Source organism: Ammospiza caudacuta, chromosome 1 (assembly GCF_027887145.1).
Source record: "Ammospiza caudacuta isolate bAmmCau1 chromosome 1, bAmmCau1.pri, whole genome shotgun sequence".
NCBI classification, from domain to species: Eukaryota; Metazoa; Chordata; class Aves; order Passeriformes; family Passerellidae; genus Ammospiza; species Ammospiza caudacuta.
The window spans coordinates 136,121,100-136,148,467 of NC_080593.1; the positions used below are offsets into that span (position 1 = coordinate 136,121,100).

At 34.4% G+C, this 27,368-nt stretch overlaps 1 protein-coding gene across 1 annotated transcript in view; it reads left to right on the forward strand.

Annotated features, from left to right (window-relative positions):
• Positions 1-27,368, forward strand: part of MMP16 (matrix metallopeptidase 16) — a 163,218-nt gene that overhangs the window by 82,144 nt on the left and 53,706 nt on the right. The window contains exons 2-4 of the mRNA XM_058809292.1: positions 541-689; positions 8,261-8,383; positions 16,939-17,243. Of these exons, the coding sequence (XP_058665275.1) occupies positions 541-689; positions 8,261-8,383; positions 16,939-17,243 (577 nt within the window). The remainder of the gene's footprint in view (positions 1-540; positions 690-8,260; positions 8,384-16,938; positions 17,244-27,368) is intronic.

The following is a 27,368-nucleotide window of genomic DNA, read 5'->3' on the forward strand; positions in this document are numbered from 1 at the left end:
TAAAGCTGAATGCCTCCCTACCCTCTCTTTCATGTTATTCGAGAGACAATAACAATTTAGTGTAAATGTGTGAGCTATTGTGGATTTATTATTGTAGATGGTGAATAATATTATGTGCCCTGTGGGCAGTCAATTGTAGGTGGCATATATTGCAGATTTATATCTTGTCTGCTTAAAACACTATTTGAAATGCCTAGAGACAGGGTTAGCTGCTTAAGTTGTAGCTTCAAATAAATAAATAAATACATTAAATAAATAATTGAAGCAGGCAGTTTCAGATAATAAAGAGAGATGGCTTCTGGGTAGAAAACTCTGTATGTCTTGCAGCAACAGAATCTTTAATAAAGAAGGTGAAATAAAATTCCCAAAGAATTTCTTATCTGCAGATAAAATAAAAAAAAAAAACCCAAGCACCCAAACTAGCAGGACATATACTTGGTGAATTAGAATCTTCTTTCTGTATGGTATACAACTGATTACTAGGGAGCATTTTATTTACCTCTAATTTCTGTTTAATTGCCACTGCACTTGTCATTGCAGGTATGGTTACAAAAGTATGGCTACCTTCCACCAAGTGACCCCCGAATGTCGGTGTTGCGCTCTGCAGAAACCATGCAATCAGCTATAGCTGCCATGCAGCAGTTCTATGGCATTAATATGACAGGAAAAGTGGACAGGAACACAATTGAGTAAGTAACCAGTACTGAACTGCTCTTGACTTTTCTATTTCAAGCAGGGTAAAATAGAACTGGGAAGCAGCAGCATAACTGGAGTACCCAAATAGTGTTGCAGCTTCAGATGGGGAGATAAATTGTTTCTCTGTTCCTTGCCTTTTCATTTTCTTCAGCTTTTTTATTTCATGGTAGCAGGTCACCACCTGCCTAACTGATGTCTGCCTTCGGGCAAGCGATTGTAAACAAGATATCTCAGGGTTAACTAAAGTAAGGGCCAAAAGGTTATCATTGTGGAAGGGACAAAACTGGCAAGAATCCACAAAATATATCACAGTTGAAGGAGTCTTGTTTTACTGAAAAATCTTTAGTGTAAATTTCTTTATTCTTATTTATTAAATTTGGCAGACTCCACTGGCCCATTTGTTTAGTGGTTGCTAGTAACAAAAAAACGGTGTGGTGATTTTAACATGCAGTAAAATTGAATTCGTTTTGCATGCACTTTGTGATTCTGAAGTTGTTTCAGACTCTGTGTCTGATTTTGGCGACAGAATGGACACAGAGAAACTCTGTAAAACAGTTATTTCAGGACACTTTCAAACAACTCTGTACTATGCCAAATTATAAAAATATGCCAAAAAAAAAAAACAAAACAGAAGACCAGGGATTATTAATACACAATTAAGAGAACATATCTGGGATTAAGACAGCAGGACCAGGGCAGTGATTATGCCCCTGTACTTCACACTGGTGGGGCCTATCCTTGAATCCCCCATTCTGTTTTGGGCCCTTCACTGCAAGAAGAACATTGAGGTGCTGGACTATGTCCAGGGGAGGGTAGCATGGCTGGGGAGGGGTCTGGAGCATGAGTCCTGTGAGGAGCAGCTGTGGGAATTGTGGCTGTTCAACCTAAATAAAAGGAGGCTCAGGGATATGTTATCACTCTCTATAGCTACCTGAAAGGAGGTTGTGGCCAGGCAGGGGTCAGCCCCTTCTCCCAAGTAATAAGTGACCTGACAAGGCTCAAGTTGCACCAGGGGAGGTTTAGATGGATATTAGGAAACAGTTCTTCACCTACAGGGTTGTCAGGCATTGGAACAGGCTGCCCAGGGAAGTGTAGATGTGGCGCTTAGGGACATGGTTTGATGGTGGTTGTGGCAGTGCCATGATAATGATTGGAATCAATGATGGTAGAGGTCTTTTCAAATTTAAACTATTCTCTGATTTGAAGTGCTTGTTGGACTCATTTCAGTTAAATTGTGATAAAGATTATTTTGTGATTTCCGAAAAAGTTACTTTGCTTGAAAAGCAAGCAATAATTCAATAGTGCTGTCACTGCATATCCAACATTTGCTTCAGTGAAATATGCTTCTACTGCTCTAAAATCCTTATTAGGGGAGGAGGGGGGAATTGTCCTTCATTTCCCATTTGCCACCCCCGACCTGATGTGTCATCTTTTGTTATTCTTTTATGGTAAAGTAGCTGACATTAATGATTTTTCTATCATTTAGAGTTTAGGGAAGAGACTACACAAAATGCTGGCAGGATTGGAAAAATCATTTTGTTCCACTGACACATACTCTATTGCATTGAAAAGCAATAAAACAAAGCAGATTTTGTGGCTGCCCTCAGGGGAGGTGAGTTGATCACACATCCCTCAGTTAAGGAATTTAAAGGACCACAGACCATGCAGTGCAATAGCAGAAAATGCCTTGTGAGAGAGCCATGCTCAAAGTATGTTTATGGTGCTCTGCAGGGTGAGCAGTCTGTGCTCTTCCTACATCTTCAGTGACTGGTCTTTGAGGAGAGAGTGCTGCCAGTCACCAGGACCCTTTTCAAGACATATTAGTAGCAGCTTTGTCAGAGACAATATATTTCACTAAAATAGTCTGTTCACAGCAGCACAAAAGAGACAGAAAGGGGTAACCTGAGGAAAAGCAGAGGCCATCTCAATTTATAGTATGAGCTGGAGAATTGACACAAAAAAAAAAACAAAACCAAAATTCTAAACTCAAATGGAGATGGTTAATGTTGCTAACTTGGCATTTTGTCCAGCAAGATTTTCTACACTTCTGCAATTTTAGAGATTAATAAATCCATCTGTGCAGCAATCCAAAATATTAATCTTGTAAAGTGGTGAATATTGAGTCTTCGAGATCTTTTGATGCATGATTTTCTTCTACACAGAAAGATACATTAATATATTGCAATTCTTAGATACATGTAACTCACGCTGCATTTACTTAGATATTTGGAATCACACTTACTTGAGTCAAGTTAGAAACAGAACTGACTCTTAAAGGATTGTCACACTTACATTGGTGTTGAAAAAGCAAAGCAATAAAAACCTGATTTTTAACTAAATTCTGGCCTCAAGGTACCATCAGTTCACATCACTAAATATTCATGGGAGATATGACTGCATAATAAAGGGTAGATAGTTTTTCAGTTGTTCATTTGTGGCATTATTTTGTAAATTTTTGAAATTTTTTCCCTTTCATTTACACAGAAAATATGTATACTCTTTAGGTCAGAAATATGTGACAGTTTGTCATTTGTTTCTCTGAGATTAATATGCTGTAATAATTAACAATGCTGGTCTTCCAAATAATAAATAAAGCAGGAACCCCATTAAAAATATGTTCCCATCTTATGGAAGAGGATTTACCTGTCTCTTTGACACATCTTGAGAAGAGATTATGATGTGCCTCTTTGTCTTCAGAAGGACAAACAATTTAAAAAGTTATAGTAGCAACTTCATAGGAACTAACTTTGGTGGAATTAACAAAGAAATAATGTCCTACAGCAACAGCACCATCAAATGACTCCTGGGGGGATTTTGCTGCTCTGAAAAAAGATAATCCCTCAATGAGTATTTTGGTACGTGTAAATATGAACAGTGTTCATCCTCTCCCTACTACTCAGCATTCACTTGGTTTTGCTAATTTTTTTTTCTCAAGTGTCTTGGAAAGAATGATACATACTTTCCAATGACACTTACTCTTCCAGGGAAGAGTGAGTGGTGGGAAGAGACATCCTTATAATGGTGTAGAAATGTGGGGGAGGTTCTGAATACAAGTACCATGAGAATGGCTAACCCAATGAAAATACTGTCTAATGTTTGCATGGAGTGCCATAGTATTTTCTGTATGTAATTTATATATTTTTATTATATTGTTTTATATTATTTTTTATTTTATATCATTTTTCATGAAACATTGACTGTGTTTCATGAAAAAGAGACATTTCTAAAATGGACCCACTGTTGGCATTCCTGATCTTCTGCATCCCTAAAAGAAACATTGTAGAAAAAGACTAGTTGTTGTCTTCTTTTAAAATTGCTATACACATTCCCAAGACTTGTTTTGCACTTTTGAGGAGTACACTGCAAACTTCCTGATGTACAGGTGCAATGGTCTTGTATAGGATGCTGACTAAATCTGTGCAATTATAACGAAGCTTTCATTTTATTCTAATGTCATCCTTTAGAAATAAATGGCAAATATGCTTATTTCAATGCTTAGATGAACTTCTAACCGTGTTCTCTGCTGTTTATATATTAACTGTCAGTCACAAAGTAAATTCTGAGCTGTTGGAATTGATTCAGTAGTTTATTTTCTTAGTAAATTAGTAAATGTTTTTATACAAAAGTATACATAAGGTCTGTACCTCCAGCAAATATTCGATGAGAAGTCTTAAAAAAGGGATCATCAGGGCTGAAATACAATATCTTACATCACTCCTTGCTGTCTCTTATTACTTACCAAGTGTCAATAAAGTCCTGTAATAGCAGGCTACATAAGCAAAGATGCTTTGAAAGATGTTCATGGGGATGTCTTCTCCTCACTAGAAGTTTAAGGGTATAATTAAGTAGTTTTCTTAAATAGACATCTATAATTTGTCCAACCACTAAGCTGAGTTGCAGTAACTCAAGCTGAACCTTCTCTTTTAGTTTCCTTTTTTGCTGTAACTCTGTCCCAAAAAAACCCCAAAGCCCAACAACAACAGAACAATTGTGCAACCTTAGCAGCTATTTTGATAAGGGATAAAGCAGTTTGGGCCTTCCACCAAATTTATAATTTTTAATGTTCTGATGCTGTGAGGGTAAATTTTTTTCTTGAAGGCTTAAGAAAAATAAGAGACAGAAAGAGATTTATCCTCCTAGAAAACAAAAACAAATATGGTTAGGCAACTGGCTTGAGACAGAAGTTCAGTTTCATCTCTCTACTGGAAGAGCATCACAGTTTTGCTGCATATTTTTCTTTTAATCTTTCTAGATTTGCTGTGAGTCTAAAATATTTAAATTTTCCTGACATATATAGTTCCTTAAGATTCAAACTAATGGAGTTAGAAGAGGAATGTGATGTGACACTGTACAGATAGAGAACATTAGTCACAATTAAGCCTCTTTATTGAGTACTTATAAAATATTAATTTTGAAGGGCTGCTGCAGAAAAGATTTCTCAAAGTTCAAAAACGAAGTGATGAAAGAGAGGCAAAATCATTACTTGCATGCACCTTTTAAAAATGAAGCATATTTCAAAACATTTCAAAAACATGTCAAAAAATTAAACTCCAACAAACAATCAGGAACATGGAAAACCTTGATCATATCACGTTAGAAGAAACTATATTTGGGAAGAACATAGAAATCAATGTTTTATTTGTCAATTCCCCCAAGGGAAGACCATATTATGTGCTAAATATCTGGAATGTCATGAGCATTAATAATAATTACTAAGAGAAGTCTTCCTCTTAGTGTGTGTCAGAACAATTACTGTTGAAAAATAAATTCAAATTTTATAGAAACCTAGGGAAAATTTATATGTCTGAAGTTGTTAACATTTTGCCTCATTTCTGTGCTTGAGAATACTGAGCTCCCATACTAGTCATGCACTGGTTTGTTTAAAATTCGACATCTAAACTTAGCTCAGCTAAGATCTAGGTGATAGATTTGGTGATGTTCCAAATCTTCAGCTGCAAATTGCATCTTTCCTTAATTTTTACATGAAGATAATTTCCCATAAGCTACTGAAACACGCCTGCAATGACTTCCATTTGATTTATATTTGGATTTATGTTGTGTGAACTACAGTCCCAGACCTCATGTAACAATAGTAAGAACATTAGTGGTCCAGACAGCAGGACAACTTGGAACATCCCCTCTCTGTCCAAGCCAATAAGGGTACAAACATGATGGCCTTGATAGGTACATACTGCTTCAGAATCAGTACAGGAACAAATTGTGACTGCTTGAATTTCATAACATGTTATTTTGGGCCACATTTTGTTTTGTTAAAAAAGGATTGTCAGTAGTTGTAGTAAGATAATACAATGTTGACTTTTGAATCCACATTACCTACTGTTCTTGACATTTAGTATTAGTTCTAAAGTGTGAAAAAAATTTTGCATTAACAAGATTTTCTGTAAGATTATTGAATCTTTTGGCTTGAAAAATTATTTCAGTAGCTTTGAAGATGAACTTTTAAATTCAGAACTTAGAATATTTACTCTTATCTGCTCCTAGCTTACTAGTGAGCAAACCCTGTTATTAAAAAAGGTCTCCATCAGTTAAGCTAAGTAATGTAAACTTTTTGGAGAAGGGAAAGGACTAATTCAGTGTAATTCAATTACTTTTAAGTCATTGCCCTTGAAATGATACAACTATGAGTGATATATGTACATTTAATACAATATCTTTGTGTAGTGTTTCTAACAAAACATAATAGTTATTAGGTTTTGCTTTATTCCTTGCTTCTTGCTCTTGATGTAGGGATATCATCTTAAGGCGAGAGCACCAATCTTTGTTAGGTTTGCATCTTTTTCTGCAATGTCTGTGTTCAGTTTCAACAACATAATTTATAATACCCTTATTAAAAAAGTATTACTAACAATGTGTCTAAAAGTTTTTGAAGTTCTGAGCCAATTTCAAACTCATGAAGTGTAAACATATCAATTTAATAAAAGAATATTATTGCCCTTTGGTCTGTAACAGAGGTCTACTTCTTTCCTTCATTTTCTTTCATTATTAGAGCAAATTAAACTTTTCAGTAATATTTAATCCCAAAAATCCCTAATGTCTACTTTGTTGCATGGTTATTTTATTTCAAAAATCAAAGGAACCTGAAGTAAAGTTTCAGGGTGTTTCAGCAAATGCTGGTGGAATAAGGGCTTTTAGACTTTTGCAATAAAGTCTTTTCAGGCACTAGGGTAATAACATTGTTTTCCTTGTACATCAGAGTTTTTATGTGTCACACATAAGTATTCTGACTAGAAATTAGAATAATTCATTCTGTGTTTCTTATTAGAAACAGGTGATTGCAAACTTGATATCTCCAGTTAAGGCAGTTAAATCCATGAGTTTTTAGTTCCTGACCTGTACTACTCAATACATTTGTCTCACATCAGAGTTTTTGTAGGCTCTTATCCGTGCAAGTGGAATGCAGCCCCATCTTGGTACTATCAAGAGAATTTTGTACTTTCCCACAGGCTGGTGAGCTTAACACCTACTTGTGCCTTTGGAAAACAGTTTGCTATATACCCACAGCTACTGCATATATGAAATGTTACAAGTATAGCTGTACTTTTAAACTACTTCTTATACATTTATCAAAATAAGTGAGGCTGATGATTGACTGTTTGCTTTTTTGGAGTTTTTTTATTACCTGTGCATGTTTTGAAGGGAATCCACTTTCTGAGATGACATTTGAAATTACTTTCCTGTCATCCAATCACACATATATACAGCTGCTGTATGTACATTTATTTACAAAACAATGCCAGTTTAATGGTGAGAAATTTGTCCATGAAAGCCTGAATGTGGGTATGATTACTGTTCTGTTAAATGCTATTGGAAAACTATAGCTTTTACATAAGTAATTGTTTGACATGATAGAAATACATTAAGCTGGAAAAAATAACAGAGGAGATTTGTCTTTTACTTACGCAGTAAAAGACTTTAGTCTTACTCTCTTCCTGATGGTAAATTGTCCTGCAGCCATTCAACTCATAAAATAATGACTTTATAGCTGTATTGTCTTTGAACTGAATAGTGCCTTACACTACAAGTGAGAAACAGTTCAAGGATATTGCTGTGGAAATTATACTTTTGAATTAGATATCTTAATTATAATATGTTTGAAATGCTGGCTAGTTTATTTTTTAATATTGGTAAACAATGAAATATTGAAGAGCATTGTAGAAATACAGCCTCTATCTGGGAAATCTGGTGCTACTGAAATAATCTTTTTTATTGCATGTGATTTAGATTTTTCAGCTTGATTTTGTGCAGAACATTAAATATTCTTAAGCAATAATTCCTGAGTTAAGTATCTCCATTAGGAGTTTACAGTTGCAATGAGATACTTCTCATTGTGTGAAAAAACAGTAAGATAGAAGAACTTGGTAGTATCAAAAAGGTAGCAATTTCAGTATCTTGAATTAAAAGAATGCCAACAGTCTTTTCTATTTATTAATTTATTATGTTCCATAAAATTATATATACCGATAATTACATGTTTTTATTAGGGATGCAGTGGCTATGATTTTTCTTCCATGTTGCTTTAACTGTGTGGTGCTGTTTCTTGCAGCTGGATGAAGAAACCTCGATGTGGTGTTCCTGACCAAACAAGAGGTAGCTCCAAATTTAACATTCGTCGGAAACGCTACGCGTTAACAGGACAGAAATGGCAACACAAACATATCACTTACAGGTACCAAAGATATTCCTACAGGCATAAAAATGTCACTAACAGTGGTGACTTTCCACCTAAAGTAAATATAAATTCCTGAATGTTTTTCAATACTTTGAGAATTTTATTATTACTGCACGATATTAAAGTGTTACAATGGATACGTCCTATAAGTATGTATGTGCTGCATAAGAACCAAGTTTTTTTCTTGGATTAAAATTGCATGTATTTGGTAGCCAGTAAATTCTACAAAGCTTACAGCATCAATTAAACACCTAGTACTTCCTTAGGGTTACCCTTCAACTTGGCAACTGCTCAGGGAATAATGCTCTGAATCTAGGAGTATGTAATGAAACTCAGATTTATAATTTAAATATGTAAAATAGGGTATTGAAAGGAGTCAATCTGTGCAAAATGTAGGTGCCTATGGGTCTGTTCTAAGTACCAATTAATTTGATTATAATTTGACGAGTCAGTGACCCAACCATTTCCAGCCTAGGTGATGATGGACATAGGAGTGTGTGCATCTGTTTAACTCCTGAGTCTGGTACATAGTTAGCACAGTGTGCCTGCTGTCAAAACTGAGGCCTTGAAGGGAAAGTTAGATGGAAACTTTCAAGATATACTCACTAGAGCTCTATCAACCAGAGAAAGTGGCATCATGTATATAATATAAAGTCCATAATCTGTCAGCAAACGAAGGATTCCAATACAAACTGTTGGAAAATTTACACAGCCTCATCATGGATTCCTGTAATATCTAACAGGGGTAAGTTCTGGGGGACAAAATAGTTTTCAAATTCATTATCTGGTGCCATTATTCATGAACCCATGCAAGAATTAAAGCTCAAAAGCCTTAATTGTCATACAGACTGTTCTTCATACTGTGGTGAACATATAGATTCATTAGTAACCCTATGTCACTACTGTGGTTTATAACTGAATTAGAGAATTCTAGTTTAAGACATTACATTCTGATATAACATCAAGCAATAGACAATTTTGGGTTGGTATGTTGCTTTGGCTGAAGTCCTTTATTGTTAATGTAAATGTAATTTATAGTTGGTTAGAATAAAAATGCCCACCCACAGCACTTTATGTCTATTTGCATTTTAGAATTTAAATGCAGTGTGTGCACACTTAGGAGGCATCTACTCGTGTGTGTGCTTTCCTACCACTATGATTTTTACAGAGTCTGATTCCCTATTTCGTTACAGGATTTTTTACAATAGTCTAAATCCTACCCCTTGTATATCTTCTGGACCGTCAACCAAGACATTAATCCAAATAACAAATGAAGGTGTCCAGTATTAAACTAAGTGACAACTATCTAGTAATCTTTCTCACTTTGAAGAATTTATAGCAGTTCTTTATCTCCTGCCTCCTCTCCCTCTCACTTTGATAAGACATCCAGTCGAAGAGAGCTTTGAAGTGAATAACTCTGTAATATTTTTGGCAGTGAATTACAGTACAAAATACATTTAAAATAGAAACCATAAATTTGATTAGAATAAAAAAAATGTTATATTATCTTTTTGAATTGGAAAATAACCCAAAGCAAATAAAGACCAAAAAAAAAAAAAAAAAAGAACTAAGAACTAAGATTCTTTTCACACTTCTCACCAATTCCCTGCTTACAGACTTATGACATGTTAAATTAATGACATTTTAACCTGCTTTGTTTCCTAAAATTTTAGTCATATCTCTAGTTTCATTTCTCCATTTTTCTGTGCCACTCCTCAGTCGCTTTATAACCTGCAGGTTTCTAGCTGCATTCTGTGCCTTCCTGGCCAGTTGAACCTTGCAGTCTGAAGTGTGCTTGCTAAGCCAGTTTACAAATTCCTCCACACAAAGAGCAATTTCTCCTTCTTTTCACTACATGCTACAGCTTACAGTTTTTTGGAAACCAAAACCAAAACCATACAACAAATACTCCCAAAAGCAAGCTCCACCATTCCTTGTCCTGGAACATTTCCGTATTTTCCATGTGTAGTTTTTCCATCTGAAACAGTTCTGCAATATTTCAAGATGGAGTTTCAAAGAAGCCACTTAAAATTACAATTATAATTAGAAGTTGCATTCATAATGTATTTTTTCCCCATATTACATTTTGAACATTTATTATGTCCTTTTCACAACATATTAAATTTTGGACTTAGGTGATATTTATTCTTAGAATGTAATGTGTTTACAGACAGAAAATACGGAACCAAAATACAGATTTCCAGCATTGGAAACATCAGCATGGACTGCAATGGGCTGCATTAATTATGCTTGCTCTCCCTCAGGGAATGCATCTTTCTTCTCATTTGAACTAATGTGTGATGTTTGTTAGAATTTCTGTTTCTGGTGATATTACCCAGTTTACAGTATTTTTCTGCCTGGTATAGTTCATGCTGATAAACCCTGTGAACATTATTAGTATGCATGCTGTAGAATAACGCCACTTTTACAAATAAACAGTATTTTTACAAATATTTTACAAATATTTTACAAATATTTTACAAATACAAAGAAAGTATTTGAAACTTTTACCAGACAGAAGAGTATAGGGGTGAAAGAGAAGATCTGGGGTACAAGAAAATTATGACTCCATTACAGAAAAAGCTTCAAAGATCTTATTGATATAGTCTTAATATTTCCTTAGTATTTTAGGCTGTGTGAGGTTACACAACAATCTCTGAGTATTGTACAGAATCAGAGAAGAAATTTAAGAAAGCTATGAATGGATTATTAAAAATTAAATTTTTTTAAAAAAATATTTAAGGGGGTATTTATGAAGGCACATATGATTCTCAAAAATATAGTCACCTTCTATTTTGCTAGAAAAGTAAATAATCTAGTACGTTAGAGAAGGAGCAACAATGTGAAACAATAAAGTTATTACTTTTATAAAAATAGAGTATAAATGTTTATATGTCCAATTTATACAGAGAAATATTGAATATGAAACACTCCTCATCAGAATTCTGTGCATAATATTAATAATTTGAACTCCAGCAGTCAGTCATTTCTCAACTTCCCAGATTATTCTATCTGCAAAATACTTTTGCAAGTAAAATTGGAGAATATTCTGTAAAAATAAAAGATTTGTCTTGATTTATAACCATGAGTTAGAACTTGTAACAATTTAAAATAAAATAATAATGGAAAAGCTACTCTGATTTGGTTTTTCTTGCTTATGTATGGAAAAAAACAAATTTAATCAACGAGCAATATGTAATAATTTAATTGGTGCAGGAAACTTAGCTGTAGATAATCAATAGCTTCATCCCAAACCCACTATAAATAATTTCGTCTTTTTCTTGACTTCAGTGGACAATGGGTCCAGCCCCAGGTAATTGTCATTTTTCTTTTACAAATTAGATATATCCTAGATTTCATTTCTGAAAGAAAATGAAAGATTTGAACAGGTCTAAGTTTATGCTGTTCAGATAAAGAATGAATGCTAGCTGGGAGCTTCAGTAGGCAATGAAAAGTCTTATCTAGCTTGTTGGCAATAGACTATGAAATTTCTATAGTCTAAATGGTCCACATTTTGTAGAATATGGAGAGAGAATTTCTTTTTGGATATTTGAAATCCACTCTAAAAAATAAGGAAATACTGGATTAAGAAAAAACTTTGAAAATACTGTTGATTCATAGTAGCAAAATTTTTTTGAATGTATTAATAAAAAGTAATATTTAGAACACATTCCATGTTTATGTTGCATGCTATTGATTTTAGATTTCCTAGTAGCATATTATGACATCAGATTTCTTAAAATAGCTTTCCTATAAAGACATTTGGCCATCAAGTATTTTACTATTCTTGGGGTTTTGTCTCAGAAATCTCTTTCACATTTCATCTTCTTTTAGTGAATGTTCAGGAGAATGTTTTCCATGAAAATGAAGAGACAAGATAATTATAAGTTCTTTCAATCATGGCAGCAGTAGGTTGAAAATCAAACCCACAGAAAATCAAAAGTAGTAATTCCGGATTAGGTTTAATCAATGTGAACAAGACCTATGTGAACCAAGATAGCACTCTTAGTCTATAGCTACAAAGAGTCAGCAAACTGAAACTGGAAAAAAGTTGAAGCTAAAAATCCTTACATGAGTGAGAGATTAGTGAAGCAACTCCATAGAAACCAATTTCTAGAGAAATTATGGTGCAAAGTGAAATATGTTTCTGGCCAGAGGTAGTTTATTGCTTTCAATAAAAGTTATAGTGTGATTACCAACCAACCAAGTAACCAAAAAAACCAAACCAACCCACCAACCCAAAATATCATGAAAGCAACAAACAAACCTCGAAAGTTTTGCTTCAGTTTAGGTTTGATTTACATCAATGACAATAAAAAAGTTGTGTGAACAACTTATTCAAATTTAATGTATGTTTAAATTCATTTTATTTGAACAGTTTCATATCAGGAACAGATCTTAACTAGCTTACTTCAAACAGATTATTGACTGCATCTTTTTACCTACTCAGTTGAAACTCCTGCTCTTTCATCTATTTAAATTTCAAATTACTGATTTTACACAGTCAAGTGAGGTATATCCTGACAATCTTGCAAGGCTCCTGAAGCTGATGCAGCCAAAAATATGTCAGTAAAACATGTATAGTTTTTCTTTTAGGATATTCTGGGAAAGGAGTGGGAAGGGAAGGAAAACCCAAAGCTTTTCTGAAATCAATAGGAGTCAGGATTCTAGAATAACACTCTCAAAACAAGACTCTTCAGGCAGCTGTAGAAATAGTACATGAATGTGAAAAGTGCATATCAGTGATAAAATCTAATTGTTCTTGTGGAAGACATGTATTTTAAAGTTATAATGCTTGATGCAACTATCAGGTTGAAAATCATGCAAAACCAATGATAACCACAAAAAAGCATAATCGATTGATACATGGCTGTGGTTGTCTAAAAATAACAGGTCTCAAAATTTATAAAAAGTACCACTCAGTTTATTAGTTCAGAAAAAAAGGCATGAAAATAAATGGTTCATCTTATAAATTGCCTTTTTTTTAGTAATTATAGGATCTTTACCTCTTTGTAAAGTTGCACTGCCAGTATGGTCAAGGTCAGCTTTGGATCTTTCATTTGAACTTTGCTTTGAAACGATCACTAGACATTGAGGCTAGGAAAGCAATACTTTGAAAAAAGATGGATTTTTATTATGAAGGGCTTTGACTTGCTATACTTTCACATTTGCAATAAGAGTGGTTCTGCTTTGTTGCGTCCTACACTTCTATTTGAGTTCCATTATCTGGACATGGTGAGTGTAAGATAACAAATTCCTGTCTTTTTTGTTTTATTCCTGTGGGAGTTACCACTATTTCAGGTGATTGCTGGATTTAAGTTGTGGATCTAATTAGGAAAGGCTTCATATGAGACATTATTTGCTATTGCAATCATAGCTCTAAACTGAAGACTTCTAAAAGATGAATCCTAGTATCTCTGTTAATTGACAGACTGTCTTTATGGATTGATTTTATTGTAATTCCCCCTTAGAGTTTGTATGGTAAACAACATTAAATAAATGTAACATAACTTCGGTTTCAGATATCTGCACTGGTCAATTATTTTAAGCAAAGTTCCCAGCAAGACAATTTCAATGCTTGTGTAGCTCTTTTAGGATTGAACCTGGATTGTGTTTAACACATTAAAAGTGGACAGTTGTTTCCTGTAAATACTCTTGTCTAGGAATAACTGCTGATTTATGTAATTTCTCTTTCAAGCTACACTCTGGTTTTAATCTCTCTGGTTTTAGTACAGAAAATATGCTTTGAAAAAAAGATATTAGTTTACAATGAATCTGGAGATGTAGAATGCTATTTCAAAATTAAGTCAATAGCTGGTCCCATGGAAAATATCTGCTATCAAAGGTAGGCTACTCTAGCTTGGGAGTGTGAAACTAGCCCAATGGTTCAATTCCTCATTTGTAATCTGATTAAAACTTAATTCAATGTGCTGGAAAAGCAAGAAAATATAAAATCATAAGTTTTAATATTTGAGTCAAACCCTTTCAGACTAATCATTACTCAAGTTAACACTAATACAAAATTCCAATCCATTTTTATCCATTTCCTCATTTCACATATAATAGCAGAAGGTCCTTTACTTAATACCAAAATGGGACTTTGACTAATTACTAAGATTCCTAAATACCAAAAAAAAAAAAAAAAAAAAAAAAAAAAAAGTCTAACAAGGAAACAAATAGATAAAAAAACCCCCAAAGCCTTAGCTGTTTATTTCAGATGAACTTTTTCTATATCAATATTTCAGTTTTTCTAGACATGCTCTATTTTCTATGGGAGCCTGTTGATTCATTTGCCATATTTCTTATCCATGGCAAATAGCAGAGGCTCTAGTCCTTCACAGAGCTCTGCTTCAGGCAATTCACGTGCCTTAGGAAGCGCACAGCAGGACTGACCGGGAGCACATCTGCCACCTTTGTAAGGGATATTCTTAGCATAGCAACAGGGAAGTCTTTGGTGGTGGCAGTATAAGTGTGCCACTGTGATGTGGTTTTTGATTTTGTATCACAGGACACGTTCCAAAATGCTGTACTTTCTCAGGGGGCACAGATGGCATTTTATGAACTTGCTAATTAAAACATCTCAAGAAAACCTAAGTCTCAAAGGCAGGAGCTTTCAGAGAGGGGTTCTGCAAGGGCTGATTGTTGGTACAGTGTGTCCAATATGTTTTTAATCACAAAAAATGCAATGCAACACTGACCATAAATTTACTGATGACCAAATAATTATGAAGGGCCATGATAGAAACACTTTAAATCACATGACATTTACATCATGTAGAGTAAGGTCATGCCTACAGATCAGAGGGTATTTTCTCTCTGACAGTAAGATCAGTACTGGAGTACTTTTTAGGTCTGACAGAGCCAGTTTTAAAAGAGCATTAGAAATTGGTTAAGTTGAATAAAAATCACTAGAAAATATTCTTTTGACTGGAGAAAATATCTTATAACCTGAGATTTAAAGAGTTCAAAATTTTGATTGCTTAGAGACAACAAAAAGATAATGCTTTGCAGTGCAGAAATGTCTTTTAAATGTCTTTGTGTATAGGGGGAAAATTTTGAAGCTCACGTATGTGACAAAGAAAAATAGAATGAGAACCAATAATATAAGCCAGGCAATTAATAGAATAGGTACAATTATGAATTGATTGGTTAAATCACCTTTGGCACAAAAGATCAAGGAAAACAGTGGATTCTCTACAATGTATTGTCTTATGGTTTCTCTTGATATCTCTTTGGAACATACATATCAGTTAAAAAATTAGATAGCACTATTGGACTCAATACATTCAAATAATTTTGAGTGGAAGTCCAAATATGTATGTTTATGTTTTCTACATAAAGGTATGAACAAAATGTATATATGAAGTAAAATCTATAAAATTACGCTTGAAAGATTTGTTTCCATTTATATAAACATAAATACCGTATAATCAAGCACATTTAATGTACCAAACAAATAAATCATTCAAAGTTTATTCATAAAAGTATATTTGTTCTCCTTTAATGTCCCATGCTGTGTAAACTGGCAAAAATATTACATATACTCTAGAATTATGTAATTTCTGAAATTTGTGCTGGATGTTCAGTCAAGCACATGTCAAATGAACAAAGAAAATCTTATTGCAGCAGTTTCAGAGAAGACACAAACCTAAAAGAGTTTTTGCTGCCCATATGAATCCAGTAGAAATGATGCAGAAAATTGGATAGGTCTTAAATTGATTATTGACATTCATTTCTTGAATTCAATAATGAAAATAAAGATTTTTTTAAAGATATTTTCACTATAATTTACTAACTATGAGACTAATCTTCAATTCTTATATTTTTTTGCCTTTTCATATATGTGTAACTTGAAGAAGTGGTGAAGACTGAAATTTCTCTTTAATATATATTCCTGAGTCAGGCACATAATTGTCTTCTATAAAATTATTTCTCTGATGGATTCTGCAGTGTTATGCAAGATTTACAGATGTAATCAGATCATCAAAGTACATCTTAGCCTGTACTGAAGTCAAAAGGCTTTGTTTCTGATAAGGAATTTATCCAGTTGCAAATGCAACAAGGCTTTGTGAATACTGGTTGGCGGTCACAGTATGGAGTTCTGCTTTTGTAAATGAACTCACTAATAAGTAAAAATTTCATTTCACTAAAAACATTTTTCTTTTGATCAGAAAGAACATGACATTCTTTAGCTCTGATGGATTCTAATTGTGGTCGAGGAGGTAAACAGTCAGTGGTTGATTAATCTGGTTATCCCACTGTTAAGAATTTTTCATTTTAATATATTTTAAATCTTCTAAATATAAGACTTTTTGTACTGCTGGGAGTAAGCCAGCTAACATAATAAGTTCTAGCTTAAAGGACTATACAAATCGACACCTTAATTTTGCACCAGCTTGTTTAAAACTACTCTTCCTAAAGTATATAATGCCTGTATAGCATGTCTTATTAAAGGCACAGAGCATAGAATAATTAGGGGAAAATGGATATTAGCAGTGTCACTTACCACTCTGTTAAATTTAATCTGTGTAATGTTTCTCTGTTTCTTTCAGCATAAAGAACGTCACTCCAAAAGTAGGTGATGCTGAAACCCGTAAAGCCATTCGCCGTGCCTTCGATGTGTGGCAGAATGTAACCCCTCTAACATTTGAAGAAGTTCCTTACATTGAATTAGAAAATGGCAAGAGAGACGTGGATATTACAATCATTTTTGCATCAGGTTTTCATGGAGACAGTTCTCCCTTTGATGGGGAGGGAGGATTTTTAGCTCATGCATATTTTCCTGGCCCAGGAATCGGGGGAGACACACATTTTGACTCAGATGAGCCATGGACTTTGGGAAACCCCAATCATGATGGTAAGAGAAGATTTAATTTTAAACAAAAAAGATGAGTGGCATGAATTTTCAGCTAATAGAACTACTTCCCTGTTCCCCTGTTCCTAAAGTCACATGGTTTTCTTTCCTTGGTTAACATTACTTTAGAAATATATTTGGTTGATCTGTCTCTTTGAATCCAAGGCAGAAAAGTATCTGCCTGATTGTAATACAGTATGAAAACATGTTTTGCTTGAAAAACATTGAATTCTTATTAGGAAACTTCATGATCATTCAAACATTGTACTGGTGAATATTTACCTAAACTACTTTAGTTTTGCATATTTTAACATGTCAAACCTATTTAGCTTTAGGGGAAATATGGAATATTTAACAGTGATATAAGAACTACTTCAGGTATCCACCAATTCTGTGAATACTAATGGACATAAAACTAAGTCTTCAGTTTGCATCTTTGATGATGCAAGGGCAGGATTTAAAGGCAAATCTTAAAGATGCCATTCAAAGGGCAGAATTGGTGTTTCCCAAAAACTTTTGAATGTCTTTTGGAATTGTTGATTTTAACATGTCAAATCTAATTAAGTTGTACATTCCCCACAGTCAAATGAATGACTGCACAGTGCAGTTTGCACACCTATCATTTACCAAATAAAGACTAAATATACCCTTTATTCTTCACGACTAAAATCTGGCCATTGCCAAGCTCTAAGGTGATGTGACTAAATTACTGCTATTATCTGTGAATGCTAATTAAAAACTAAGTCTAATTTTGCATCTCTCCAAAACAGTATCAAAGAAGAGATTTTCTGTAGACATATTCTGTGTTTGATGCTGTGGCAGGTTTTGTTTCCAAGCAGCTTCAGTTGTCCTAGTAGATCCCTCTAAGCCAGTTACATGAAGTTTGAGACGTCTTCAGAGACACACAAATAGGATGTTTCTGGCATACAAAAGACTATAGAGATGGCAAGAAGTGGAAAACTGTTGTATTTCAATGCTACACTGAATTTATGAATAATGAGAGGCTTTATCTAATTCCTTTTCTTTCCCCTTCTCACCTGAGATCCTCCAAGAAAAACTCAGAGCTTTTTATGTTGCAGTATTTGTAGCCTGGGGTCTGCAACAAAACCTTAATTTAGCATTTTAGGAGTATAAATATGGTGTTGTGACTATTTCATTGGTGCAATACTTCTGCTCTGCTGGAGTCAATTGAAGCAAGAGGTGTGTAAGGTACTGTAAAAGCCCTCAGTTGTGCAATGTGTTCAAGACACTTCATTTTTGTGAAACAAGCCCTTAATTCTTACTGGAGCAAAAACTGTGGTATTGCACAGCTCATATTTGCCTTCTTCACACGTTTAGCTCAAAGGAGCACTGGTGGGGGTCCTCTGTTTGTGCAGTTTGGGTACATAGTCAGACACAGCACTGTGACGGTAAATGAAGGTGATTTTGTGTGTCTGGTTTTTATGTTGGTTAGAGACCAGCACTGCACATAGTGTTCAGTGGTTTTGGAGCTCTTGTTTGAAGCATTCAGGAAAATCTACAGGCGTGTGTAAGTTGAAGTCAGGATGTCAGTTTATTTGGGATAACTCTTTTGGAGCAGTTCCACACCTTGTGTGAAAGTGAATGAACTTCTGGCTGTCTCATTCTTCTTTAACTTAAGCAATTTTCATATTGCCTAATGGCACTTATTTCTTTATAGGGCTTTTGAGGTTTGTGTTTTGTAGAACAGTTTTCAAAAGCTATTGCTTGTATTAATGTATTTTAATATAATGTGATGAAAAAAATCAAGGGAAAGTAAATTGATGCTATTACTAAAATTGTGATTTTATATATCTTAGAACTTTGAACTTTTATAATAAAAAGGTTTACTATCTATATCATAAATGTTTAAGAGTTATGATTGGAAATTTTTCTGAAAATTTAATATCTTATGTACTTTGATGTGCTTATATAAACTTTTTTGAGGGACATTCCTGATAAAATGGAATATTAAATGTAAAAAATTGAAGACTTTTTGAAAATATATGATAATTAATAGAAATATATTACCAATAAAAGTTCTTTGAAGAATTTTGGCAACTGTTGGTTTCATTGTTGATATGGTAAGAACTGGGTCATAGGTCATAGTTGTTGTCCAGAGAAAACTGCCCATCATTGTAATGCTAGAAAGATCAATAGATGTGCATTTCTTCTGAAAATGCAGGGCATGTGTTTGTCTGATTGGTGACTTTTAGTTATTAGGTAGGCTAGGTTTCCTCATTGTCTTACTAATTAGCCTATATCTAGGAATTCTGGAGAATCATGCAGGTTTTGGGGGTTTTTTGGTTTTGTTTGGGTGTTTTATTGTGGTGGTTGTTGTTGTTGGGGTTTTTTTTTGGTTGTTGTTTTGTTTTTGGGTTTGGTTTGGAGTTTTTAATTTGTTTTGTTCTGTTGTTTTTGTTGTTGTTGTTGTTGTTGTTTGGGGTTTTTTTGTTTGTTCACTTTTTGGGGTTTTTTGTGCCTGCGAAAAATTTCCGGGGGGACAAAGAAGACAAGCACACTGTTTGTGATTGACAGGAAAGAAAGACTTACAGCTCTCTTAGGCTTCCTATAATTTTGAGCTGAGTCTCAGAACACTGAAAAGCAGAAGGTTGAAAAATATATATGTGATCTTAGCTATGAGTCATTTTTCCCAGGTGAGTGTCAGTTTTAAGATTCATTGTTCCAATAGTCCAATAGACACCTTCTTGTAGCATTATTGGAAATCCAATAGAATGGGAAAAAGATTTGGTGATTTATTTTTATTTTTAAACTAACCCTCACCCCAAGGGGCTGATTTTCTCTGATTCCTATTCCAGTATCCCAGAGAGATTCAAAAACACAGAGAAACTTGTTTACTTAGCAGCAAGAATGCAAAAATAAGGTCCTTTTGAAAATCCCTAGCCTCATTCTTCACCTTGTACTGTTCTAATGAAAACAGTTTATATGCCATCTACCTCAGAAAAGACAGGCAACTTAATGGAATGCTTTCATAAAGTGTTGTCTTTATAAAGTAGTTTTCATTCCAAATAAGGAATCATATACAAAATCAGTATTCTGAGTATAGTTAATTACTACAGCAATTTATTCTGACTACTTAATTGTAGTGTCTTCATACTTCAGGTTTTTGGTTGATTTGATGGGGTTTTTTCTTATCACATTTTGTCAATTTTCTTGTATTTTCTTTTGTTTAATCATACTCTAGGCTCCAAAGACAGTTGCAATAGAAATACATAATCTCCAAAGCTCATTGCTGCTTTACTTTATTCTCACTTCAATGGTATGTTCTTATCAATTGTGTTCTCTGAAGAGATTTGTGCTTTGACTCCTCCCTCATCCTGAAGAATGAATGAGGTTTTTGTAGGAGTAGAGACTAATGGGCCTGTCACTCAGGAAAAAACCTCCTGTCATACAATTTTACACTTGCAGGCTTTCTACAAGGATATATTTCTTTGCTTTCATAATACCCTGTAAGCAGAGTACAGCCAGTACCTCAACTCCAGCTGAGCTGTGGAGGGCTTTTCTCTGAATTTCCATCCATGGGGCTGCAGGTGATCCTAGAAATATTGCCAGAAAGAAGGACAATAGACTTAGCATCACAGGGAAGCAGTGGAAACAAGGACAGAATTTCTTTTGCCAGTGAATGATACATGGAGGATAAAATATGGTGCACATTTATTTTCTTTTTTTTTCTTTCTTTTTTTTTTTATTTAATAAGGAAAGGGAATGCTATTCTTTCAACATTTTATGCAAAGTGTGTGTATTGAACTGTCTTCTTCTTTCAGTCAGTTGTCGTCTTCTAGTTTCCCATTTAGCACAACTACTTTTCAAGTTCCCAAGGGAGGAGGCTGTTTCACTTACAGCAGACTCCATTTCCTTTTTGATCTCCCTATGTAGACCTCAAGTGAGATAAGAGCCTTAGCTTCTTTAATTGTTTGGAGCAGGATGGTTTCTTCATGCACCTTATGAAGTATCTTGTGCTCCTAGGCAGTCTCAATTGAAACTCAGGTTATTCTTGTAGTGCTTGGCAAATACAGCAGAAGAACAAACACTGTTCAGGAACAGCAAATCAAAATGGATGGGATTTTACAGGAAAATGTTTCACAATATGTGCAGTTAAAATATAAAAAGGTAAAGGGACAAACAGGAAATGGAAATCATGTTGCATAAGTAGATATCTGAAAAATCATCACTTATTGGGAAAAAATTTAAACATTTACTTTCTTTTGAACTTAAAAACTGTAAATAGAACAAACAAACAAAAAAAAAAAAGTGAAGAAAAAAATAGGAGGAAGAAATCTTAATATACCAGCCTTGAAACTAGGGAGGGATTTCCTTGTTCCCATGACTCTAATCCATTTAGGTGATATAAATCCCCTCATTGTTTTTAAATTTAAAAATTATGGACAATGAATGATACATCTAAATCCAGAAAGTGACAATGACTTCTTCCTAGGAGTGGCAGTACTTTGGAGATATTGTACTGTCAAAACTCTCAACAAAAATATTTTTCAAAGTATTTTCTTCAATGGCAATATTTCAAATGACTGTGATGAATTTCAAAGTCTCTGCCAGGGAGCATCTCAGATAGGTACTGTCTCTGTAAATTTTCTAGTAGCTTGAAGAAAAATGCTGTCTTACATCCTGTTTTTCTGCACCAGAACTGAAAGGGCCATCTTATTAGCCTTATTGCACTGGTTCATCAAAACTGATTTCACATTTGTCTGTCTACATGTACTTAAGTTAGTTGAAACCTTCTTTAAGCAGTTATTTTTTTCTGGGATATTACTGAATACATCTAAACCTATTTAAGGGAGTGTTAAACCAGTTTAAATTGAGAGTGCACTACATTTAACTAGATTAATTTAAGATTGACCTACTTGCGCTAGTGCAGCTTTTTAAAAAAGGACAAGATTTAGAAGAAGTGCTTGGGGAAAACAAGGATTTCTTGGGAGCTTAGTTTTCAAGCGCATTAGACATGATATGCAATGTACCAATTACTGGATAAAATGTGACCACAGAACTGTGTCTTCCAGCAGCAGAAAATATTTGGCAAAAAACTAAGTGTAGATGAACACAGTAGATCAGTAGTGGTAATTTGAGACTGTTATCTTCATATCAGCAAGAGAAATAGAAGTCAAACTAAAATACATTGTTTTTTACCTCTGTAGAAAATTTATCAGGGTAGATAGTGTACCATACTGAAATTCTGCAGAAAATATTTCTTCCATCAAAGAACATATGATAAATAATAAGAAGTGAAACTACCTTATAGAAGTAATAGATGATTTTAGTGTACAAGGACATGTAAGGAGAATATTACTGCTGCCTACTTACATACATGTGGGATATTTGTAACTTGTGTATACGTAAAGCTCTGTCTTTGGGAAAACAAACTTAAAAATTCAGTAATTCAGTTTTGTTTATTTCTTTTGTTAATCCTCCAGCATTCAAAAAATTATTCAAGTTTTCAGGCAATAACTAGAAAACAAGCAAAGAAACCTGTCACTTTGTACCATGCTGTTTGTAGGTTGCCAAGTAAAAGCTTCTTGGAGCTGGTGCAAATTCAGTGTCTCATGTAATGTACTTGGACTCCAGTTAGTGTGTAGATTCTGCTGTGGGCACTGTGCTGGCAGCCAAGAAAAATTTATGAAAATCCTGATCTCTGAACTGCATAGATCAACTTGTAGTAAATTTCTTTTGGCTGCCAGTGTGGTTGACACAGTGCAGGAGATATATGCTATTGGAACTATGAATCAGTGGAGTTGTGAAAACCATCTCCTAAGGGAGCTCTGTGTCTTGAACAGTGCTCATGCTGTGGCTTGGAATAAAGGAAGCCAAGCATTTCAGATCAAAGGAGACTCTGTATTACAATGTTAACATGGCTTTAATTTCAGAAAGCATGGTGCTCTTAATTGATTATGTATGTTTTTTAATAAGCAATTATCAACATCAGATTCGATCTGTAACCAAGCAGTGTGACCTTCCAGTTGTCAAATGCTTATTTTCTAGTTCTGTTCTACGATAACTATGTAGAAGATTAATATCTTATTTGAATTTTTATTTTATAGTACTTGTGTATGTGCTTGTAAATAGAGAATTGCAAAAGCGCGTTCAGATCAAAGGTTATCCTACAAAGTATCCTATTTCCAGTTAATAGCTATTAACAGATACCTAAAGAAGAGAATAAGAGCAGGGTAAACATATGGCAGTAAAACCCCAGCATATTCCCTCTTAGCTTCCAGTAATCTGTGGCTCATTGAATTTCTGAGGCACAGGCCATATTTTTGTGTTTAGTAGCCTGTGAGGGATTTCCTTTCATTAATCGGTGTAATCTCTTTTTGAACTCACGTAAGCATTTGGTATCCACAACATCCTGTGACAATATGTCCTGTAGTTTAGGCAGACGTGAAAGACTTCTTCTTTCTGATTTTTTTTAGACAGATGGATGCCCATATTGTAAGGAAGTAATTTTCTAGTAATTTTATCTATTCCATTCATATTTTATGGGCCTCTGTCATATCTTGTTTACAGGATAAAGAGACTGAGACTGTGGAATTGCAGCCTTGTTTATATACAATTATAAGGTTAAGAAAGTACAACTTCAATTTTTAATTGAAACTATTTGAGTGCAAAATGGGAGAATTAGCAATATTGTAAAAGATGACAAAACCCAACTGTTGCATTTATAATATTACACAGTGATAAAGATACCAGGACAATATTTCAAGGAGCTTTGCAAGTTGCAGGCATATTGAATAATCATTGCTTCTTTAAATTTCTTCATTTTCCCTGAAATCCATTTTAATTCAGAAATCAATTAACACAAATAATACTTTCTGTCACTAAACCACAACATTTTCAGTATTTAAAAAGAAACCAGTCCTTCCCTTATCAGTAAGTGCATTTTGTGCAGCTAGCACATCCTCTGTCCTCAAACTTTCCAAACCTTCCTGGATTATACTTGCTGATGTGCACCTGTCCCACATCCAGTCACTCCAAGTTCGTACCTAAAATCTTAACTCTCAGATATCCAGCTTCTGATGCATAAAAAGTATCCTTGAAAATATTATCATGGCATGCAAAGCTGCACTGGAGAACTGAAAAATCCCTTTCAGCTATTGAGGAGATGGGAAATGATCATAAAAAATCATAAATGGCCCTGGCTGCTGGTGAGGACTCAGTCATTGGACATAGGACTATGCAGATAGAAGAGGATCTGTCTGCTGGACCCCATCTACCAGCTGGAAGCCAGATGATGGAAAATGGTAACTGTTGGCAAAGTACCCACCTCATTTTTATAATTTTTGGGGACGATTTTGCTTTTGTGGAACACCCTTATGGCTTTGAGGAAAGCACTTCATTTGCATGTTTTTAAAAGGGAAATCTGTTTAAAACTGGCAGTCAGTGAAAGCAGTCTTGTGGATGAATCCAGCCCCATGTTGACTGGATGCTTTTAATACATCCCAGGGGCTCTCAGTGTGTAATATCTTATTCTCAGCTTCCTTCTTGGCCTAGCATTTCTATATGCCTTATTATGCAAACTGAAAGAGAGGCTGAGGAATATGTTAAGAGAATTGACTCCGTGATATTCTTAATTAAAGCAGTGGGATTGTAGACCAAGATGCACATCTTACATCATGCTTTTCATGTCTATAGAAGCAAGGTGATATTTAAAGTGTAGCATAATTGCTAGAGACAGTCCTGATGCAGGCTGCAAACCAAAAAGGTAGCAGAGCTCGAGCCACCGAGTTGCATATTGCTTCCATGGTGGCGTAGGTAAACACAGATCTTTGCAATCCTGTGAGGAGTAGTTAGGGAAGCTGCAAACTCAGCTATCCATTCAAACTGCAACTGGAGGTTATTTCCCACACACCAGGGCCAGCAGAACTTGCTTGCTTGCTTGCATTTGCCATCTGCCTCGGTTTGTGACCAGCCAGCCCATCTTAAACTGCTAATGGAAAGTGTTAAAGCGGATCTGGCTGACTTTGCATGGAAATAAATGAGGAAAGTTCACATTGTCTGTTACATCGACTCTGCTGCCAAGGAAACATCTAGCTGAAAGGCAGCATGGGTCCTTGCAGACAATTTTGGCAGCATTTGCATCTAAAAGCACTGAAAAAAAAAACCTGCCTCTTTTTTTTCTTTATTTTCTTTTTTTTTTTTATTCTAAAGATGTCATTGTCTCAAAAAACTGTTTTTGCAACAATGAAGTCAAGTTTATCTACCAAAATGGATTCATTTAATCAGACCCTCATACAAGTATATTAGGAGAACTGAGTTTACATGGGGAAATTTAGTTGAAAAATGTTTGTCGTAGTGATTAATAAGTTGAAGCTAACCGTGTTGGAGTTTTTGGCTTCATTTTCTCTTATTGTCTTTCTCATTTTCCCCCTGCAGTATATGAGAAAAGATCATTGGGAAGCCATTTTTTTTCAGGCAAATAGATTCATTTTAAATGAATCCAAACATAAAATATGGGCCAACCTTTTAATGATTGTTTTTATGACTCCACAACCTTTCACACACACAAAAAACCCCTAATACTACATACACAAAAAAAATCCCCAACCAAACAAATAAATACTCCTAGGTTATTATTTCCTCCTTTTAGAAAGAAGCTTTACAGATTTTGAGTACTGAATCTAAGAGAGCTTCATATAACTTACATGTTTCAGAAAGCTTTAGAGAATGGGGAAAAAAGGAAAAAAACCCACCATGTTCCAGTGCTTTTTATTCTTATTCTCTATGCATTTTATAAGTGTTTACCATCAGCCTACCATAAGGTAATATTTCTTTAAAATGTGTGATACCAACTAATATTAATGCTAATAATAGAGGAACTGCCTTAGGAGCTATGAGATTTCACACCAGAGACTGAATTTCACGTTCTTGAAAGATTATTTGCTTTGAAGAGCTTGTGAAAAGCCATATCTCAAACATGTTGAGATAAAAAAAAAAGAGAGACAAAATTCCCTTTATTATTGCAAATAATTCAAAAGCAATTTACAACTAGAAAATCAGCTAATGAATGAATGGCTTGAAATTATTTAATTTTCTTTTCAGTCTGGTCTCCTAGAAGCAGTAGTTTAGGACAGAGGCATGATCTATGAACCTCAAATTCTCTCTTTAGACAGAAAGTGACATTTCAGTCATTTAAAACAGGCATCAGGCTTAGCATTCCAACACTCATTGAATCCAGGGTTCTTCAAGTCTCCATTTGTTGCTAAGACCTCTTAATGGAGACTTTTCCTTCAAGATAGATTTAGGAAATACCAAAGATGCTCTATAGAATATTATTACTGCATTGCCATCTAATTTCCCCTGCCTTTTTAGGGGGAAAATCTGAAAAATCATGTTGCCAATTAATATGGACATTGTCATGGTTTCCTGAGAGAACAAGACAAGAATTACGCAGTAATTCCATATTTAATTACATATTTATTTATTAAGCAGAAATTCATGCATTCTGAAAAAGTAGAATGATGTAGATAACCCTAAAATATAAGATAATACTATATCTGAATTTTAAGAATAGTATATAATTAACAAATGAAAGATTTTCTACAATAGTGTTCCCAAGTCTATAGTATAATTTGTGCTTTTCCTGACAATTCTTCACTTCAAAATGCCCAAAATATTTGTTCTTGAGGCCAAAATGTTTTTTTATCTATATTTAGAATTCTTCCTAACAGTTTGGGTTCCAAAAAAATGCTGAACAGGTAACACCAATAGCTGGGAACATATACAGCTAAAACATTAGGTTGTGAAAAAAGATGAAAGCAGAAAAAAAATCCTAATAAGTTAATAGAGCAACATTTTTTGTTCCAAATATTTTTTATCTGGTTGTTTTGTTTTTTTTAAGGTTTAAGTCTCTCCTTCAAGTCAGCCTATGATAAGTACTTCCTGTATATCACTTAAGTCCATGTCCTGTACTTCTATAATTAATGTTTTTCCAGTGACTTAAAAGAAAAGACCTAAGTCAAAAGCCAGAAGACTTGAGGGGGTGGAATTAATCTGACCATATGTTGATGTTTATGTCTGAGTTAATCTCATGGAGTCCCTTTAGAATTATAGGAGAGATATATTGCCTTCCTGGGTAAAGTTTGTTGCATCCTGAAGTAGGTGTCT